This window comes from Camelus ferus, chromosome 12 (assembly GCF_009834535.1).
Source record: "Camelus ferus isolate YT-003-E chromosome 12, BCGSAC_Cfer_1.0, whole genome shotgun sequence".
In the NCBI taxonomy this organism is placed as follows: Eukaryota; Metazoa; Chordata; class Mammalia; order Artiodactyla; family Camelidae; genus Camelus; species Camelus ferus.
This window is the reverse complement of record NC_045707.1, coordinates 17,321,931-17,344,695: the sequence shown is the minus strand read 5'-3', so window position 1 is coordinate 17,344,695 and position 22,765 is coordinate 17,321,931. Positions and strand designations below refer to the sequence as shown.

The 22,765-nt window shown below is 42.1% G+C and overlaps 1 protein-coding gene across 1 annotated transcript; it reads left to right on the top strand.

Annotated features, from left to right (window-relative positions):
* The first annotated feature begins 6,339 nt into the window (after positions 1-6,339).
* LOC102511561 (keratin, type II cytoskeletal 6A) lies at positions 6,340-11,699 on the top strand. Its single transcript, XM_032492908.1, has 9 exons — positions 6,340-6,938; positions 7,888-8,102; positions 8,444-8,504; positions 8,659-8,754; positions 8,880-9,044; positions 9,533-9,658; positions 10,479-10,699; positions 10,919-10,953; positions 11,066-11,699. Exons 1-9 carry the CDS (start codon positions 6,426-6,428, stop codon positions 11,299-11,301), a joined length of 1,668 nt encoding a protein of 555 aa, XP_032348799.1. The 5' UTR covers positions 6,340-6,425; the 3' UTR covers positions 11,302-11,699.
* The last annotated feature ends 11,066 nt before the right edge of the window (positions 11,700-22,765 follow it).

Below are 22,765 nucleotides of genomic sequence, written 5' to 3'. Positions count from 1 at the left end.
ATTGGATCGAGCCAGCAATTTCAACAATATTGGGTAGGGAGCATTAATGGGTTGACCATGGCATTAGGGTTGTGGTAATTCACTGTGTGTCACCTTTATTCTTTCCAAGTTTAAAAATAGGCCAAATTGGGTTGTTGGATGGAGAAATAGTGAGCATAATAAGCCTTTCTCTTATTTGGAGGAATATATCCCCTAAAATGGGTTTCAGTCTTTGAAGGCACTGTTTTAATTTACATTGGGGCATATTAACTATTTTAACTGGAGGAAGGCCCATGGAGTCCCATTTGGTCAAGCCAATTTGTAAGTGTCAAGGATTTAACTTAATTTTAATTTGTTACTTATTGGGTCAGAGTATTCATGACCACTGTGAGATATATTAAGAGGGCTGTAAATGGTATGATCATGTGAAATTTAGGCAAATCAGTAATTCTGATAATTGAGGTGAGGCATGCCTGTTTGTTCTCTAGTTTTTGTTCAATAACAAATATGCATATGAAAAGATGCCCACATCATATTTCATTAGGGAAAATGGAACTTAAAACAATGAGATACCACTACGCACCTACTAGAATAGTACAAATCCAAGACTCTGGGAACACCAAATGCTGACCAGGATGCAGAGTAACAAAAACTCTCATTCATTGTTGATGGGAATGCAAAATGATGCAGCCACATTGGAGACAGCTTGGCAGTTTCTTGCAAAACTAAGCATACTCTTACTATACAATCCAGCAGTTGTGCTCCTTAATATTTATTCAAATGAGCTGAAAAGTTATGTCCACACAAAACCTGCACACAATGTTTATAGCAGCATAGATTCACTGACTATAAAAAATGTACTCCTCTGGTGTGGGATGTTGATGGCAGGGAAGGCTACATGTGTGAGGGGGCAGGGAGTATATGGGAACTACATATGTTCAATTTTGCTGTGAACTTAAAACTGCTCTAAAAATTAAAGCATATTTAAAAGAATGATTCGACTATTTTAGACAACTAATATACGGTTACTTGTGTTTGTATGTGTGTGTGTGTGTGTGAAAGAGAGAGAGAGAAGTGGAATTTACTATGGCTTTTGGTAGATACACAAGAGATGTGCCTGGCTGTACATTTCCTTTTGATGCAACAATTATATTCCTAGGTGTTTATTTAAGCAAAAAGAAAATACTTGTTGACAAAAAGACTAAGTATGCTCATAACCGTTTTATGGAAGTTAACCTCAAAATGGAAATGTTTTAGGAACCCATCAGTCAGAATGGCTAAAGAAATGTGGTTTATTCCTACAATGGTATCTTACTCAGCGATAAAAAAGAATGAACTACTGCTATTTACGACAATCTGGATGAATCTCAAAAACATTTTGCTGACTGAAAAAACCAGACATACACAAGTGTATACATATATTTATAAATATGTAAGTATAAGCTGTATGATTCCATTTATATAAAATTCTAAAATAAACAATTCAAGGTGGAAAAATCAAACACAGTGATTGCTTGGGGCAGTGGGATTAAAAGGAAAAAGCACAAAGGAATTTTCTGAAGGAATGGAAGTGTTCTACATCTTGATGTTATGTGGATTACAGAAGTGTGCAAATTTGTCAAAACTGAACACTACAGTTAAGATCTGTGCATTTCACTGTATAGAAATAATATGCCAATAAACAAAAACATTTAAGAGAAAGAATATCTCACATTTCATGTTTCTATAGTGGAAATTGGAAAGAAAAAAGTAAATTGGGAATGGAATCTAGATTGACCAAATTAACAATTTCTGCCACAGGGTCCAAACTTTGCTAGCCATCTTGAATGTTCTTCTGGTCCTATTGAAAAAAATCCAAGCTGTTTCCCAGAAGTGGCTGAGGGATGAGCAGAGGAAGACAGGGAGGAAGTTAAATGTATCAGACCCCCCTAAGGCCTCCTTCCCAACATTAGTTCTAGAGTATCAACGATCTGTCACTAATTCCAACCTTAGGCTTAAAGTAAGATTATAAAGGATTAACAAATGGAAGTAGCCACTGACTGCCAAGATGTCTCAGAGGAGACAGTTCGAGGCACATTTGCTCTCTAGGCCATTCAGAAGATTTTGAGATGAATTTTTTGGGTAGGAATTACTCCAGATCATCCTGAATTGGGGCGGGGGGGGGGGTGGAATTACCCAGTACATTCGTGATTAACCAATATTTCCCTTTTACTGAAATAAAGGGAGTTCAACCAGAAGACGAATGTAATAGGACATCATTCCACAAGGCTGATTACTAAGTAATGTGCTTTTGAAAGTTTCAGTATTTTCTGAACTACTCCATGCATCACAGCAGGCCACGCTTTCCGCTCCGAAGTTGGTGCCACTGTCTCCATCCTTCACACGTGTGGCTGCACGTATTTCTCTTTCAATGGGTGCTCCCCAGGGACAGGACTGGGTCTGTGGGATTCCCTCTGAACGGCATCGTCCTGCACTGGGACTTGATGATTAGGCACTTGGCCTTAAGCTTTTGATGGAATGTGATAATAGCCTAATAGCCTGTTCCTTGTTCTCATCTGTCAGCTCCACCCAGGGATGCAGAAAGACAAGGTAAATCCTCTTGAGGCAGACTTTCCATGGGCTCAGGCTCCAGGGGACTCCTCCTGCCTTTCTCCTTGCTGGGAAACTGGGAAAAATGCAAGAAGTACACATTAATCCCTGGGCCCTAGAATGAAGACTTTCTTCGCTCCCCAGCCATCAGACACAGCAGCAGACTGGATGGAGGCTTTCCCGGCAGAGAGGAGCGGCCAGGCTCCGCAGCCTGGCAGAGAAGAGACTGGCTGTCACCGAAGTTACTCACGCTGCTTTGCTTCAGTTTCTCTCACATAGTCGCCTGAGCTATCACCCTTTGTTTTAATTTTATGAAGGTCTGGTTTCCCTGCCCTGCTCCTCTGGGAAAATATAACTTCCTTGGGCTCCACCTTGGGACACAATTCAGCATCGCTAGGGAGATTTCATCTGAAAGGTCAATTCTGTAACCATCCGGTGGGTCCTCATTGCCAAAGAACATACCCCTGTTCTGGGTGCAAAAGCAGGGGTAGAGGGTGGAGGACCGGACCCCAGAGGAGGAAAGCCGCACAGCGTAGCCCAAGGCAGCAGCCTGAAAGTGGGCTAGGGAACACAGGGTCCCTCCCACACCCAGACCAAGAAAGATAGAGAAAATCACGAGCAAATGAATCAAGTGCAAACTTGACCTTTTAAGAGTGGTGGGAAAGAGTGGAATCAGAAATGAATCTGCCACGGGGGTCCCTCCCTCTGATCCCCCCTCCACTGTCTCAGGAGCCCTCATCATCTCTCATGAGCCCTCTTTGTGACCTTGCTCATGGTCAGGGTCCCTGGAACTGGTTCCCAGGACATCATTCCCTGGCAGGTGGTAACAGATTTGGGGAATAAAAAGATATGTATATATCTTATATATTAGATATAATATATTATAGAATATATATATATTTACATTGAGAGAAACTTTTAAAACTAGCAATAGGAAAAATACTTGTGTCAGGAAATGAAGCATGGTACTTTACATCGCTGATGCCATCTGGTGCACATACCAAACTTTAGGACTGGGTATTATGTTGAAGTTAAACCATACTCTGATAGGCTAAATGGCTGACTGTGAGGTTCCTGCTGACATTGAACCATATACTTCATTCGGGGATGAGTGTGCTCCCACCTTGGAAAAGATCTACAGTCAGTACTAAAAGAGGAACTGATCTGCTCACCTGTGCTGGATGATAGAAGACCATCCCTGTGTGCATGGTGCAGGGGACAGGTGAGGACCCAGACGAGGGTGACACAGGGGAGCCAGACTCTACAGGCGAGAGAGAGAGCAGCCTGTCAGGCTCCCTCCAAGGACTCAGATCCTCCCTCACTTGGGCAAGGAGCTGCATTCGCCCCGGAGCAGAGCTCTTCCCCATCCTGCTGCTCGGAGTGCCAGCAAGCTTGCAGATCGTACTTCTCATCTTGTTCTCCTGCCTTCTGTGGCTCTGCGTGGCCTCCGGGAGTCAGGGCAAACCTCTACATGTGGCTTCTGGTCCTTATTAATGTGGCACCAACCCGCAAGACTGTTTCTCTCACTCTCCACCCCTAACACACACGAGCTGTGCCTGAAGCTCCTTGTGGGTCCCTGAACACACCAAGCCTCCCCATACTTCCATTACAATGATGACATAATGAAGTTTTCTCATCTTCATTGAGAACTTATGCACAGACACTGTGCTTAGACCTTTGCAGTAATTATTTCGTGTAATCCTCACAACACTGTGAGGAAGGGACAATTTTCATCTCACCACCCCTCTTTACAGTTCTAAGAATGAGTAATTGCATAAAGACACAGGGGAGCCTGACTGTGAGCCTGAGCGTGTTTCCAGAGCCCCTTGCTCTTCACCAGAGTTTGGCAAACTTCTTCTTTTTTCTCATTTCTTTTTATTTATTTATTTTTTCTTGTTATGAATTGTTTCTTTTTTTTAACATTTTTTATTGATTTATAATCACTTTACAATGTTGTGTCAAATTCCAGTGTTCAGCACAATTTTTCAGTCATTCATGGACATATACACACTCATTGTCACGGCAACCTTTTTCTTTAAAGGACCATCTAAAACACCTTTTAGGTTTTGCAAGCCACATGCTCTCTGTTGCAACTACTACTCAACTCTGTCATGGCCATGTGAAAGCAGCCACACACACTGGACACTGACATGGACACAGGACATTGGACAAATGCATGCTGCCCCCACCTGACTTCTAACCCTTCCTACCCCTCCTGGCCTCATCCCTGCCAAACCTAAAGACTCTATCTCAAGAGAGCTGATCAGAACACTGTTCCATGGGAAGGAATGCCTCTTTCCCAGAAGTGGGTGGAAGCACATTTCTTGGTCAAGCATTGAGCAATCAGGGTGGAGGAAGGGAAGCTGCTTCCATTGTCTCGAGTAGGTATCTCTTCCCTGCCAGATGCTGAGTTAGCACTCCTTTGGACAGGGAATGCCCTGCCTCCCTGGATGCTGTGCCCCCCACCAAATGCTGGAGAGATGGGACTGCTTCTCAGACAGTTGCAAGAGCTTTCCTTAGGCTCGTCATCAACGTGGGAGTTTGTCTTTCCTCCCCTGGTTGTACATTTAACCAGATGTTCTCCTAAAACCACATGCCTGTAATTGCTCTCAGCGTCCCTTTGGCTCAGGACTAGAAAAAAGAAAGCTCGTTCCCCTCTACACCAAGTGCTGTGCTCACTTCACAGCCTTCCCTCCCTTCAAGAAGGCATATGGGGATTTGAGATTTCAAGCATGAGATTAGAAATACAAGTTTAGGATTTCCTTGTGATATCATCACACTTGTAAAGACACATTTTTTATGATTCACTGCTGATATATGTCCTTCCACTTTCTGTACACAGTCCATTAAGACGTCTGATTCTTGATTCTCAAGAAATGTCAGAATCTGTGTGAATCAAAATTCAGTGAATCCCCTCAATGACTTTTGACCTACTCATTTTAGATTCTTTACATTAAGTTCCAAGTGAACATTCCAAAAGACCAAGAGAAAGACATCTATGAATTTCATTTGATAAAAAAAAAAACCTATATGATCATTGGCCCAGGGGGAAAGCAAACATTGGGGAGGGGGTGCAGGCATGGGTAAAATCCCCGAGGAGGGGTCAGATCTCTGCACAGAGTGGGCTTGGCTGATCTCCTACCTGATCATGAAACTGTCAGTTGGGCAGCTTATCACACAGGACAGAGTTGATCTTATCCTGTAAAAATGCAACTCCTTTGTCCCTCTTGCCCTTCAAAGTAGAGTCATGTCTCCAAAGTGGCCAGCATTCCCATGGCCAGGCCACCAGGAAGGCGACCAGGAGCTCCAGAAGGACACGCTCAAACAGGGTGAAAAAACAGCGCAGGCCACTTCTTGCTCAGGCCACGGGGCAAATGCTCACAAGCCCTCAGAGACAGTCGCCCCTGATGGGAAGGGTGGTGCTGGTGGAGGAGACAACATATGTGGGAAGGGGGCACACAGAAGAGTGTCTGAGTAAGCAGAAGGACAGGACAATTATCACAGATCAGCTCCTTGTCTCCTTTGTTTGGGAACATGACTAACTCATGACTTCAGAGAATTTACCTCCAGTCTTATTGTGTTGGGATCAAGTCAGGGCTAGAAGCCAGAATTTCTCCATGACTAAAAGAAGCCAAAGAAGCAATATTCATACTTTATACCTTTCCAGGGGCCGGGGGTGATCTCACTGTTTGTAAAGCCCAGCCCTTCCCAACCTGCAAGCTCACCTTCTAGGACTGAGCCCAGCCCCTTTTCTCCATATATAAGCACTTACCTGGAAGCTCCTCACACACATCTGCTCCTCTCAGCTCTACCTTCCAGCCTCTCACACCTTCCTCAGCCTTCTAGTCTTCAGAACCATGTCTTGCAGATCCACCGTGAGGAGCCAAAGCACCAGCCGCCGGGGCTTCAGCGCCGGCTCAGCCCGAGTCCCTGGGGTCTGCCGCTCTGGCTTCAGCAGCGTGTCGGTGTCCCGCTCCAGGGGCGGTGGTGGCCTGGCTGGAGTGTGTGGAGGGGCTGGCTTTGGCAGCCGCAGCCTCTATAACCTGGGGGGCACCAAGAGGATCTCCATCAGTGGTGGATACGGCAGCAGATACGGAGGTGGCTTTGGCTTTGGCTTTGGAGGTGGAGTTGGGAGTGGATACGGTTTTGGTGGTGCAGCTGGGCTCGGTGGTGGAGCTGGCTTTGCTGGTGGCTATGGGGGCGCTGGCTTCCCTGTGCTCCCTCCTGGAGGCATCCAAGAGGTCACCGTCAACCAGAGTCTCCTCACTCCTCTGAACCTGGAAATCGACCCCACCATCCAGAGAGTGAGAACTGAGGAGCGGGAGCAGATCAAGACCCTCAACAACAAGTTTGCCTCCTTCATCGACAAGGTGAGCCAGGAGCACCTGCCCTCCACTGGGATTTCAGACTCCCCAAACTAGGGAACCAAGAAATGCCCTACCAGAGGGAGATGCGGGAGAGAGGGAGGAGGGGACTCAGGCTAACTTTCCACTTGGATGCAGGGCTAGCTCCATTTGGACCACAGGCAGAATGAGACTGAAATCATTTAGAACTACTGATCCCTCCCATGTCTCTCATTCCTGCCAGAAAGAATTCTCAACTGTTGATAACCTTGACCCAAAGAAAAGGGAATGAGAATTGAATGGGTTAGCATAACCTTGTAAGGGCTTACGAAACTAAAAAGGGAATTACAGTGGAAAATATTTTAGAGCCCAGGGAAGTGGGACAGAGGGATGCAATGGGAAGACGGAAAGCAGAAAAGTATATTCTAGCTGGATTAGGAACTAAAAGACTCAGAAACATGTATATAAGTCCATAGAAACACTCAACTTGTAGAACCAGATCATGACCATGAAGGGAATTTGTTTAGAGGAGACGTATGCACAGAATGGGAAGTTTGATGAACTCCAATCATTAATAGGGTTAAAATTGAATCATGAGATTCTAAACATTTGACATGACTTTAACTGAGGTACTCTTTTAAAAAAGACTCTGCAATATATCAGAAAAACACTATTTTAAACTACATTTGTGATTCTCTTTATCAAGAGGATGAGATAAAATGTTGAAAGACACTGACAGGCTCCATCAATTAGTGGGAGGTAATAGCTCAAAGCTCCATGGGGGAATTTGGTTGGTGAGATCTGTGTGCTGTAAAGGAAAAGGGTTCAGGGGAGCAGAACCATCACCCTGAGCCTCTGTACATGAACTGGAGTCACCCAATACCATGGGGACCACCCACATCTGCTTGGGGACCTGTCAACTCACATCTCTGTCTCCCTTCTTCATCTGGAAAATAACCATCTTGTCTTCCTCCAGGTGCGGTTCCTGGAGCAGCAGAACAAGGTCCTGGACACCAAGTGGACCCTGCTGCAGGAACAGGGCACCAAGACCGTGAGGCAGAACCTGGAGCCTCTGTTTGAGCAGTACATCAACAACCTCAGGAGGCAGCTGGACAGCATCCTGGGGGAGAGAGGCCGCCTGGACTCGGAGCTGAGGAGCATGCAGGACCAGGTGGAGGACTTCAAGAACAAGTGAGTTAAAAGAGAGAAATGGGCTCCGTTTCCTGAAGCCCACACTTCAAGTCCATTGGAAGAGCAGGTCCAGATGAGGGCATGATTGCTAGTAAACCATGACCACGGAAATGAAATCACAGTTCTTGCCTAAACACAAACCCCCCAGAACAAAAGGGTCTTGTAGGCTGATGAGGAGAGAAAAGAAGTAAACAATTTAGAGACCACAAAATACATCTTTTAGGCACACTGGCAGGAACGCTCCATTTGGATATCTCATTATGAAAAGTTGGGATCCCAGGCTGCTTTGTGTGTATCCCTTTCTCGACTGGCTGATTATGTTTTATCCTTTCTAATTCCAGGTATGAAGATGAAATCAACAAGCGCACAGCAGCAGAGAATGAATTTGTGAAACTGAAAAAGGTGAGCTGAGTAAGATCAGGGGCTCATAATTCTTTTAGGAGAGGACCCTGGGTTCCTGCCCATATCTGAGAAAGGTGTAAGTAGGGAGACTGAAAGGTGGTGCAGACTGGGAAGGAGGGCTCATCTGACTGTAGTCTGCTGGCTTATTCTCCAGGATGTGGATGCTGCCTACATGAACAAGGTTGAACTACAAGCCAAGGCAGATAACCTCACAGATGAGATCAACTTCCTAAGAGCCTTTTATGAAGCAGTAAGCATCTTCTTCACCCTATTTTATTCACTGGTATAAGATTGTGCAAAGGGTGGAAATCTTGGGCTTGGGTACGTCTGTAAACATCGCAGGAAAAGATGGTCTGACGACCTCATGTTCTGCAGGAACTGGCTCAGATGCAAACCCACATCTCAGACACTTCTGTGGTCCTCTCCATGGACAACAACCGCAGCCTGGACCTGGACAGCATCATCAGCGAAGTCAAGGCCCAATACGAGGAGATTGCTCAAAGGAGCCGGGCTGAGGCTGAGTCCTGGTACCAGTCGAAGGTGAGCAGTGTGGGGGCGGCAAATGAAGAATCCCTCTTGCGTTTTCCCTGAACACCAGCAAAGCTACAGACATCACTGGGGAAATCTATTTCTAGGAAGCTGGAGTCCTTTCACAGAATGTGTCCCCTGCATTAACAGAGTAGCCCTTTACAGTATTTATGTCCGACTCTAGTAAGTCAAGAACCTGATGAAGGACGAAAGCTACTGCACATAAGGACCTCGTGCTCTTTGCTTCAGCTTCACCCTGATGCTTGTTCTCAGAAACCGTACAGAACATAGCTGGTCCTGAAGGGAACCAGGCAGTCAGTGGTCCCAACCAGGGTGATCTGTGATGGGTGTACAGTATCAAAGACCTTGTACCTTCAATAATGGGAAAATACCTTGTGGAGAAACCATTAGTTTCAGTTTGTTAAATGCTTGATGAGTGTGACAGTCGTCATTGTCACATGAAGCCAACGTACACCCCCTTCTCTCCCTCTGGTTTATAGTATGAGGAGCTGCAGGTGACGGCAGGCAGACACGGGGACGACCTGCGCAACACCAGGCAGGAGATCTCTGAGATCAACCGCATGGTCCAGAGGCTGAGATCTGAGATCGACCACGTCAAGAAGCAGGTATGGTGGGGACCATGGAGGAGAAACACATCTTCCCTTCCTAGGCGACAAGGCAGTCATCAACCATCATTTGGGAAGTTCCTGTGTGCAGAGGGAACAAGCAGGGAGGGGAGGACATGCAGTTCCTACCCTTAGTGCGTTCCTACAGGTTAGAGAGATGGATCCCAGCCCAGGAGCATGAAACAAACTTACAACAGGACCAATTCCAACAGTCAGCGATGTAAAAATATGGTCTAGAGGCGTGGAGAAGAGATTACATAAAAGGAATGATTGCTCTGGGAATTAAGACACAACTTGGTAAAGAAAAGGCAGGACAGAGAGTGTGAGAAAGATTGTTGCAAATCTGCTCAGTTAATGTGAAAAAGAAACAGAAAAGACAGAACAAATGAATCTTGTCCAAAAATGTGAGGTGGAACAAAGGCAAGGTCTCAGCAGTTTAATGTGAAATCACCTCACCAGAATGTCTTTGATTTGTTTAATTCAGTATGCATCCACGTGAACGTATCCAAAAATCAACATTCAAAACAAGCCCATTGGTCCGTTTCTTCTGATGTCCCCTGGTCTTGTGTCTGCTGTAGTATCTCCAGGTTCTGCCAGCCCAGTTCTCACTCAGGGTGGTTAACACAAAGTGCATAGGTTTTCCAAGTGGATCCTAGACTAGATAAGATTTGCAGAATGGAAAAATTCTGGACAAAATTGTCAGAGCGCCTTTCCCATGAAATCTGGGCTCTAGAACTCTTCCTCACTCGGAAAGGAGAACCATGGTTAGTCTCCCCTGGGGATCAGGTTGCAAGTTCATCTGCCCACCTTCCCCTTCCAGTGCGCCAACCTGCAGTCCGCCATCGCTGACGCTGAGCAGCGTGGGGAGCTGGCCCTCAAGGACGCCAAGAACAAGCTGGTCGACCTGGAGGACGCCCTCCAGAAGGCCAAACAGGACATGGCCCGGCTGCTGAAGGAGTACCAGGAGCTGATGAACGTCAAGCTGGCCCTGGACGTGGAGATCGCCACCTACAGGAAGCTGCTGGAGGGCGAGGAGTGCAGGTGAGTACCTCACAACCTCCCCCAGCATCTGGGTCCAGCTCCAAGATGTCCAGCCAATGAGCTCACGTTTCAGGGGCTCTAGTTGTGGCCAGAATGCTCCCCTCAGAAAACCACTTGAAAGGCACTTTCCCCATGGACTCTCCTCACGGGGAGGCTTCCCACCCTGGTCCAGCTGTGGCTCTCTGAGGTCTCATGATGGCCGTGTCTCCTCTCTCCTAGGCTGAGTGGGGAAGGCGTTGGACCAGTCAACATCTGTAAGTACCTTTGCTTGCCTCCCTCCCTTGCCCTTGTGCTCTTCTGACTGGACTCAGTCTCGCAGAACGAGTCACCATGTCTCATTGTGACCTTGTCCCCCTCCCTCCACAGCTGTGGTGCAGTCCACCGTCTCCAGCGGCTATGGCGGTGCCAGCGGTGGCAGTGGTGGCTTAAGCCTGGGCGGAGGCAGTGGCTACTCCTACAGCAGCGGCGGTCACAGCCTTGGAGGTGGCTTCAGTTCTGGCAGTGGCAGAGCCTTGGGAAGTGGCCTCAGCTCTGCCGGGGGCAGCAGCTCCACCATCAAATACACCACCACCTCCTCCAGCAAGAAGAGCTACAGGCACTGAAGCCCTTCCTTCAGCCTTGGTCCCACAGTGTCTCTGGGCCCCTCAGCTGCCCTCTCCTCCAGTTGCTTTCTCTCTCCTGCTTCCTTCTTCTCTTCCTTCTTGAATTAGAACTGAAAGTTCTGAGTGCCCTCATCTCTCTGCCAATACCTGCTCCACCTGAGGTTCCCAAACTCACCATCGGGAAGGTCATTGCCGGGGTCCTACTCCAGAACAGGGCAAGTCCCCCTTGCTTTCCACTGGTTCAGGAGTTCTGCCTCTTGCAGGGTTGGGTTCTTCTTTGCAGTGATCATGAAAGCACAAGTGACTAGTTCTCTGATGTGCAGGGTCTGTATCCCTGTGATGTTTCCTCATCTCTTTGCTCAATTCTAATTGCTAAATAAAGCAGATTTATAATATAATGCATGGTTTCGGATTGCCTTGCTTGTTGCCATTGGTTCTTGAAGTTTTCACCTGACAAATGCCTTTTTAGGAATGAAGGATGCTCCCCACCCCCCAGTGCTTCACATCTCTCCTTTAGGGAACTCTAACAGACAGTAGTTTGGCATTCTGATGTTCAGGAATTCTCCTAGGTCAGTTTGGCGAATGGAGTGGGAAGAATCTGGTCCGTCATCATGGTAAAGGCTGCTTTTACCGCCGGTATCAGGTCTGAGCTGTTTAGTATCTCTGACTTGGTCTCTAAGACTCTGCCTTTTCCTGCCCCAGGGGTGAAACATAATCCCTAGAAAACCATACTACAGTCCAATTATATCAGAAGAACATTGCTACACAGTAAGATATTTGATTGATACTTAAAATTGCCTCATGACCAAGAAACTGGTCTCATCATATGTATCAGGAATAATTACAATGAACATACTCCTGAACTGGAATTATGCCTCTAGAGATGTATCCTGCAGAAAGAGTAAAACGCAGGAAGTTGTACTTCATGGATGTGAATCCCATAATCTTTCAACAGGGAAAAATTGGATACATTGGTCAAATTCAGGATCTAAAGACTCAGGCACAAAATGCAGGTGCTGATTTTTTGAAGTGTGGAGGCAAAATAAGAAAGGAAATGCCCTCCTTTGTACACCACAAGCCTCTCACATAGACTCAAGGAAGTTGAGTCCATGTTGCTCAAGAAATGGTCCCTGCATCCTCCCTCATGTGTGCCCTGGCCCATTTTGGCTTTGACAAATGGGTAATGGAACACTCAGGATGCAGGTCAACTTCTTTCTGAGAGCCAGGCATTGTTTCCAGTCTCTGTTTGGTCCATTCTCTGATCCCAGGCTATTTCTCTGAAGAACCCTGTCTAACACCTTTAGGAATGAGTTTCCTACTTAGAAATGAAGGGGAGATGACTGATTCTAGGAAAAGGGTGGAATATACATATAAGATGATCCTAGAGCATCTTTGAGTGCTAAAAAATAAGGAAATACTCAAAAAACCCACTGAAAGAGCTGATAGTAGACAAATTGGAACAATTTGAGTCATAGATAGATAGATAGGTAGGTAGATAGATAGGTAGATAGATTGATAGGTAGGTAGATAGATAGATAGATAGATAGATAGATAGATAGATAGATAATGTATTGGATTATACTCCAAAGCATAAAATAATATTCATGGCCCAGAATAACATGATAAGTGATTGAATAAGCTAATTAACAAGGGATGATTGAAAATTCTCATGAAGAAGAATTCTGTTCAGTGACAGAGATGCTCCCAAATCAAAGAAAGGATGAATAACTTCTCCCCCCAACTGTGGGCTGTGCATAGTGACTTCCTAAGAGTAAAGCATAAAAAGTGAGTAAATGAGTAACTTTACAGTAGAGAAATCTATCAAACACATCCTCAGCCAGGTAACCAAGGGTAACAGCAACAGTGATGACATGCTGACAGCAGGTACCCCGGATAGGATGTAGTGAGAACAGCGCTTCTCCTTAGTGATTTTCCTCCCAAACGCCATAACCCCAAAGTAATCCTGAGAAAACACTAGACAAAGCCCAGCTGTGGCCATCTACAAAATACCCTTGAGCAGAGCTCCTCGAAATTTCAAGGTCATCAAAACAAGGAAAATCTGACAAACTGTGTTAGCCAAGAGGAGCCAAGGAGACATAACGACTGAATGTAAAGTGGTACTGTGGATGAGATTCTGGGACAGAAAAAAAGAATATTGGGTAAAAGGTAAGGAAATCTAAATGAAGTATGAAATAGTTTAATAATAATATGTTTATACTGGCTCTTTAATTGTGACAAATGTAACAAATGTGAGGTATTAATAATAGGGGAAATGGGTGTGTAAGGTATACAGGACCTCTCTGTATTGTATTCACAGCTTTTTGTAAATCTGAAACTATTCTAAAATAAAAAGTTTATTACAAAAACGCTTAAGGTGTGGAGCTCAAAGTAACATCTGCATTTTTAACTAAACTAATTTTGTACACCAAATTATAAAACAAGTGCAGCCGAGAAAGAGACAGAGTGACAAAGAAACAGAGACAGACAATTGGAGAGACAGAGACAGAGAAGTAATCGAGGGACCAATGCTACAATAGTAACATTGGTTATATCAAGTTGGTGTTAACTCAAGTAAACTGCATTTCTTATTAGTGTGTACTTCCTACAATTATTGATGTTGAATATGCATTACTTTCATCATTAAAATGTTATTTCAAAAGAGAAAGGATGTCCCCTGATGATGTCGGAATTGTAGGACATAGACGAAATGTGGTTACACTCTTTGATACTGAGGGAAAAAAGATTCTATCTCTAGATTTAAGGCCCATGAGAATAAAACGTTTGGATTGCATTCCTTTACCCACTGAGGACTGAATAAGAAGAAATAGATTTTTGTTAGCTATCTGGATTGTGGTAGTGGGTTCAGTGGTGCATACATCTATCAAAATTTATCAAAGTGTACATCTTAAATATGTGGTGTTTATTGTACAGGAACCATACCACAATAAATGTGTTAAAAATTAAAAATAAAAAAGAAAGAAATAGATTTCTTTTGCAACAGCATTGACTTGTTTTTGAGGCAAGGAAGGACTCAGCAGTACCAATGGTCAGTAGATACTGAATTTGACTCCTAAGGAGGCTGGACAGTCGCCTTCTCCAGTATGGAGTCCATGTATCTGGAAAATATAGGGAATACATCTTTTTAATAACACCCTCAAATAGAAGAACTTTTTGCCAGGTAGAGGTCATATCCATAGTTCACCTTATCTGAATCCACTGTGATCCAGGATGATCACTTGTGAGCCATACAACATGGATTCAGGCTGCATTGGCTAGACTCCCCAGCACAACCCAATGCATGGAATCACAGCTCGTGGTGGGGGCAGGGGTGCAGCACAGTCAGGGGAGAGAATGCTTCAGTAGGTGCTGAGAGAAGGTTCCTCATCTCTTCCCTGCTCCATGCCCCAGCAGGCATCACTACAGCCTCCCTACAGAGCCTACTCTTCATTGTAAGAAAAGCTGACAGTAGATTCCAGGATGGGAGAAGAAAGGAGTTGAGGCGTCCATCTCTGACAGCAACTGGATCCCTTGGTCCATGACTTTTGCTGGGCAGTCCTTTCTCCTCAATGCTTCACTTCCTGGACTCCAGGGCTTTCCCTTTGGTACTAGAAAGTGAGGAGGGCAGGAAAACCACCCTCTTTGGGTCTTGGAGGTATGTGTCCACTCATATGTGCCATTTCCTCCAACACTCTACCGCCCCCAATCTCCTCGTGCAACTGTAGCAGCCCCTTCTTTAAGGCCACTGTCATCTGTATATGTACTCCCTCACTTCTCCATCAGTTGTAATAACAAAAGAACTTTCTTTCCTGCTCTTTTGGAAGCTGCCAGCCTGGAGTTTATCTGAATTCTCATGAAAGTTTTCCTTCATCACCTTTTTCTAACTCTCCATCTCCCTTGCCTATTTGATTTTCTTCATAGTACTGAGAGGAAGTAGCCACAAAGAAATCAGAAACTGCATTTAGGAGACCTATTTTAACAGGAATAAGTATTGTTATTTTGATGCTGTCATAGATATACTGTAAGATAAAGCAAATACGTAATATTTTATGTCATTCGGAGCCAAGCTTTTCAGAGTAAGTAAAATTACAACCATCCTGTATTCTTCTATTTAAAATGGAAATATCAGTATAACCTGATTTGGAGGATTTTTAAAACATATTTTTATATTTTTCCCTTACTCTGTCCATTGAAAAGATTTCAAAGCAAGAACAACCCAGTATCAATGATGCCCTGGCATGCAAATTCTACCTTATGAATATCATTTCCCAATAAAAGGAACCAGAGCCATTCAGAGAAATGACTGATTCCATGTCTGCTGCAAGATAAGTACAAGGTAACTTTGAGACATTTCATCCTGAAATACAAGGAAGTTTTCAAAGCCAAATGGGGTCCTGTCAAAAGGGAGAGAAGTCAATCTGAAGAGCTCCCATTGCCCCAAAATGGGACAATTTTAGCACCCAAAGGATTAATGACTGCAATGGACTGAAACATATCAAATATATTTTTTAAACTTTGAATTTTTAATTATACAAAAACAAAATAACCAAACAAAAAACTTGCTGGAGTCCCAACCCACTATTGTGAAAACTGCAAAATAAAGGGAAAGAATCAAGCACTTACTCTGCCTTTCCTGTATGAATGAAATATACATTAGGTTACTTAAAACATATACAATGAAGAGTCCTTCTTTACAGATGACTCCAGTTGGTAAACACAGAAGCAGGATGTTCAATTAATATCACCATTTTGAAACCCCTAATGAAACAGGAAATCTGGGAATTGATCAATGAATATTAAAATATTAGATGACAATTTTACTGTGCACTTTTTAATGGAGGGATAAGGCAGAAACTACAGATATACCCGCATCAGTCTTAAATCACTAAAATTGGACAACTAGTATTATATACCTCATGATATAAGGCCATAGGGAGTCCACAGCACCAGCTAGTACATAATCTTGCTGGAAACAATGGAACTAAATGTTATCAACTTCAATAACAACTTACAGTACATAGGAAAACTGTATAGAAGAAGTTATCTGGCACCAAGAGGAAATAATGAGTCAAATCCAGAATGTAGATATTCTATCAAAAAAGCAATTTCTCCCCAAATCAATGTATATAACCAAAAAAGAAAGAGTTTGTTACGGAATGGAAGAACCTTAAGAAGCAATGGTCAAATACAATATGTGAACATACGTAGAGTGTTGCTTCAAGCAAACCAGCATGAAAAGACAACTTTGAGATAATCAGAGAAATGTGACCAGTAAGTGGGTATTAATAGATTTCATTAAGAAATGACTGTTGGATAAAGAATTTCAGAGACAAGCAAAAACTAGAAGAGTTTAGGAACACTAAACCCATGCTAAAAGAGATATTGACAGGTCTACTCTAAATAGAAAAGAAGCAGGATGCTACAAAAATGAGAAACTCATAACTGGAAAGGTGATAACTATCATGAACTAAAAATAGAATAAACACAAAATTGTAAAAGAAGACATCTAAATCATTAAGAGTAGGAGAGAGAAGCAAGAAAATATAAAGTATTTTTTTCTTTTTTAAATTTTTTATTCTCGGTAGGATGGGTTTGAGCTTATATTGCTATCTGTTTAATACAAACAGTTATAGTAATGGGTTAATAGACTTAGAAAAAGAGTAGCCACAAGCCAAAAACTTACAAGTGAGTCACAAAAACTAAATAAAATCCATGATAATACAAAGGAAAATTACCAAACCACAAAAGGAAGAAGAAAGGAACAAAGAGAAAATACCAAAATCAACTGCAAAAATAAGTTCAAAATGGCAATAAACACACATCTATCATTAATTACTGTAAATGTTAATGGGCTAAATGCTCCAATCAAAAGACAGAGTGGCAGACTGGATAATAAAGCAAGAACCTTCAATATGCTGCATACAAGAGACCCACTTTAGGGAGAAGGACACATATAGATTGAGAGTGAAAGGATGGAAAAGGATATTCCATGCAAATGGAAAAGCCAAAAAAGCAGGTGTAGCAGGACTGATTTCAGACAAAATAGACTTTAAAACAAAGGCCATAAAGAAAGATAAAGAAGGACATTTTATAATGATTAAAGGAGTAATACAAGATGAGAATATTACACTCATTAATATATATGCACCCAATATAGCTGCACCTAAATACATAAAACAATTACGAACAGAGATAAAGGGGGAAATTGATGGAAATACAATCATTGTCGGAGATTTTAACACTGCATTAACATCACTAGACAGATCTTCCAGACAGAAAATAAATAAGGCAACAGAGGAATTAAATGATACAATAGAAAAATTAGATTTGGTGGATATTTTCAGAGCATTACACCCCCCCCCAATAGGATATACATTCTTTTCAAGTGCACATGGAACATTTTCTAGGATTAATCATGTACTTGGGCACATAAGAAGCCTCAACAATTTTAAGAAGACAGGAATTATCTCAAGCATCTTTACTGACCACAATGCCATGAAACTAGAAATCAACTACAGAGAAACAAAGGAGAAAAAAAGGAAAGCATGGAGATTAAACAACATGCTATTAAAAAACCAATGGTGGGTCGATGATGAAATCAAAGATGAAATTAAAAAATACTTTGAGACAAATGAAAATGAAAACACAGCCACACAAAATCTATGGGACACAGCAAAGGCAGTACTAAGAGGGAAGCTTATGGTGATACAGGCCTTCCTCAAAAATGAAGAATAATCTCAAATAAACAGTCTAGTCCACCAGCTAAAAGAATCAGAAAAAGAAGAGCAAAAAACCCCAAAAGTCAGCAGAAGAAAGGAAATAATAAAGATCAAGGAGGAAATAAATAAAATAGAGATTAAAAAAACAATAGAAAAATTCAATCAAACCAAAAGCTGGTTTTTTGAAAGAGCAAATAAAATCGACAAACCTCTGGCCAAACTCACAAAGAACAAAAAAGAGAGAGCACAAACAAGCAAAATAGGAAAGGAAAATGGAGAAATTACAACAAATAACATAGAAATACAGAATATTATGAAAAACTATATGGAACCAAAATGGATAACCTAGAGGAAATGGACAAGTTTCTGGAAACATACAGTCCACCAAGACTGAATCAAGAAGAAACTGACCACTTGAACAAACTGATCACTAGAAATGAAATTGAATTAGTAATAAAAAACATCCCTACAAATAAAAGTCCAAGACCGGACAGATTCACGGGGGAATTCTACCAAACATACAAAGAAGAACTCATACCAGTCCTTCTCAAACTGTTCCAGAAGTTTGAAAAGGAAGAAATATTCCCGAACTCATTCTATGAAGCCACCATCACCCTGATACCAAAACCAGGCAAAGACACCATCAAGAAAGAGAATTACAGACCAATATCACTGAGGAACATAGATGCAAAAATCCTCACCAAAATATTAGCAAACAGAATCCAACAACACATAAAAAAGATTATACATCATGACCAAATGAGGTTCATCCAGGGACACAAGGGCGGTTTAACATACGCAAATCAATCAGTGTAATACATCACATCAACAAGAGAAAGGACAAAAACCACATGATCATCTCAATAGATGCAGAAAAAGCATTTTAGAAAATTCAACAGCCATTTATGATAAAAACTCTCACTAAAGTGGGTAGAGAGGGAACATATCTCAACATAATAAAAGCTATATATGACAAACATACAGCCAGCATAGTACTCAACAGTGAAACACTGAAAAGCTTCCCACTCAAATCTGGGACAAGACAAGGATGCCCACTGTCACCACTCCTATTCAACATAGTCTTGGAAGTCATAGCTACAGCAATCAGGCAAGAGAGAGAAATCAGAGGGATCCAAATTGGAAAAGAAGAGGAAAAGTGTCACTATATGCCAACGACATGTTACTATATATAGAAAACCCTAAAAGGTCCACACAAAAACTACTACAGTTGATCGAAGAATTCAGCAAGGTAGCAGGTCACAATATTAATGTTCAAAAACCAGTTGCATTTCTTTACACTAACAATGAATCAACAGAAAAAGAAAGTAAAGAAACAATCCCCTTTAAAATAGCACCCAAAGTAATAAAATACCTAGGAATAAACCTATCCAAGGAGGTGAAAGAATTATACACAGAAAACTATAAACCATTGATGAAGGAAATTAAAGAAGACTTTAAAAAATGGAAAGATATCCCATGCTCTTGGATTGGAAGAATCAATATTGTTAAAATGGTCACACTGCCCAAGGCAATCTACAGATTTAATACAATCCCTATCCAATTACCCAGGACATATTTCACAGAACTAGAACAAATCATAATAAAATTCATATGGAACCATCAAAGACCTAGAATTGCCAAAGCATTACTGAAGAGAAAGAAAGAGGCTGGAGGAATAACTCTCCCAGACTTCAAACAATACTATAGAGCTACAGTCATCAAGACAGCATGGTATTGCTACAAAAACAGACATATAGACCAATGGAACAGAATAGAGAGCCCAGAAATGAACCCACAAACTTTTGGTCAACTAATCTTTTACAAAGGAGGCAAGGATATACAATGGAATAAAGACAGTCTCTTCAGCAAATGGTGTTGGGAAAACTGGACAGCAGCATGTAAATCAGTGAAGCTAGAAAACTCCCTTACACCATACACAAAAATAAACTCAAAATGCATCAAAGACTTAAACATAAGACAAGATACAGTAAACCTCCTAGAAGAAAATATTGGCAAAACATTATCTGACATACAGCTCAAAAGTGTTCTCCTAGAGCAGTCTACCCAAGCAATAGAAATAAAAGCAAGAATAAAAAATAGGACCTAATGAAACTTACAAGCTCTACACTGGAATTTGACACAACATTGTAAAATGATTACAAATCAATAAAAAATGTTTTAAAAAACTCAAAATGGGTCAAATACTTAACCATAAGACAAGATACAATAAACCTCCTGGAGGAAAATACAAGCAAAACATTATCTGACGTACATCTCAAACGTGTTCTTCTGGGGCAGTCTACCCCAAGCAATAGAAATGGAGGCAAGAATAAACAAATGAGACCTAGTTAAACTTGCAGGCTTCTGCACAGCAAAGGAAACCATAAGTAAAATAAAAAGACAACCTACAGAATGGGAGAAAATTTTTGCAAATGAAACCAACAAAGGCTTGATCTCCAGAATATGTAAGCAGCTCATACGACTTAATAAGAAAAAAACAAACAACCCAATCCAAAAATGGGTGGAAGACCTAAACAAGCAAATCTCCAAGGAAGAAATACAAATGATCAATAGGCACAAGAAAAAATGTTCAATATCACTAATTATCAGAGAAATGCAAATCAAAACTACAATGAGGTATCACCTCACACCAGTCAGAATGGCCATCATTCAAAAGTCCACAAATGACAAATGCTGGAGAGGCTGTGGAGCAAAGGGAACCCTCCTACACTGCTGGTGGGAATGCAGTTTGGTGCAGCCACTGTGGAAAACAGTATGGAGATTCCTCAAAAGACTAGGAATAAACTTACCATATGACCCAGGAATCCCGCTCCTGGTCATATATCCAGAAGGAACCCTACTTCAAAATGACACCTGCACCCCAATGTTCATAGCAGCACTATTTACAATAGCCAAGACACAGAAACAGTGTAAATGTCCATCAACGGATGACTGGATAAAGGAGATGTGGTATATTTATACAATGGAATACTACTCAGCCATAAAAACTGACAACATAATGCCATTTGCAGCAACATGGATGCTCCTGGAGAATGTCATTCTAGGTGAAGTAAGCCAGAAAGAGAAAGAAAAATACCGTATGAGATCACTCATATGTGGAATATAAAAAAAAAAAGATCATAAATACAAAACAGAAACAGACTCATAGACATACATACAAACTTTTGGTTGCCAAGGAGGTGGGGGGAGGGAAGGGACAGACTGGGAGTTTGAAATTTGTAGATACTGACAGGCATATGTAGAATAGATAAACAAGATTATTCTGTATAGCACAGGGAAATATATACAAGATCTTGTGGTAGCTCACAGCGAAAAAAAATGTGACAATGAATATATGTATGTGCATGTATAACTGAAAAATTGTGCTCTACACTGGAATTTAAATATCAAACTAATGAATTAAATTAGAATTTCCACATTTGTTAGGAAAATTCAGAGAGAAGATGCCTTCAGTGCAGATCTCAGAAAACTCCCATGAAAAACACTCTCAAACAAACGAAAACTAAACAACATTGTAAAATGACTATAACTCAATAAAAAAAGTTTTAAAAAATTTTAACAGCAAAAAAAAAAAAAAGGATGATAGGGAAGTGGACTGGCCTAGAAGTGGGTACAAGAGGTGATGGGAGCCTCAACAGCTTGAGCCGGTGTGACTTCTGGCTTGCCAAAACTGCAGCATCCCCCTGTATTAGGGGAGAAGACCCCATGTGAAAATTTAGTTTCATTGAGAGCATCTAGGAAAAACCAAGAAATGCAACTGGATGATGTGATTTGGGGCTGCTGAAGTAGAGGATGGAAGAGAGCAAATTTGGAGTCTCAGTGCTTAAGGGTCAAAGAGTACATAGGTGTGATAGACAAAGACCAGGTGTGTGACAGCTCTGTGGTGTGTGACTTCAGGCATGGATGGTGTATGTTATCAACCCAGGTCCTTGGACCCTTTAATCAATAAAAATTGATAAGAGGCCAGATGAGAAATTCACACCAAGCTTTTACTGGGACTCGTGCTATGACAGGAGGAAGGGAAAACAAGAAACAGGTGCCCTTACTAGCTTCAGAAGAGGTGGGAGCTGGTTCCTCAAATGGGGTGAGGGTAGGGGCAGAATGGTGGGTTGGGCAGGAGGTGGAGCTTAGGGGATCTGCCCACCCTCTTGGTGGTGCACTGTGCCAGGATCATGCACAGTACCCTGGCTTCTGTTCTTGGCACCTCAGAACTGGCAATAGATTTGTGGAGACTTTTGTCCAGGTACAAGCACTGCAGTGAAGAGTCCCAGTCCCAGCCTATCTCATTTACTGTGTACTTGGCACCTGTAGAGCACTTCACTCATGTTTTCACTTTTTAGTCTCTCAAGAATCCTATTTTGAAAGTTACATTTTACAGATGGGTTGACTGAGGGCAAAAGAGATTATGTAACATGTCAGAAGTTAGGCAGCTAGGGTTTGAATCAATCTAGAGCTGTTGCAATGAAGCAAAGAGTAACTTCATAAATTAACTTTCAGCTTATTCTTCAAAAAGTAAAGTGATTTTTTGATGTGTTCTGATGATTATATTTTGCTCAATAATGAATAAAATTATGTTTTTCCACAGGGAAAAAAAATAAATGACTGTCGGTTATGATAGAAAACTGTTACATAGTTAGATTAAAAAATCATTATTACTTAGGCATGCATGAAAATATTTACAAGTGACATGACTTGATGCTTTGATTCTTCTAAGATACATCAACAAA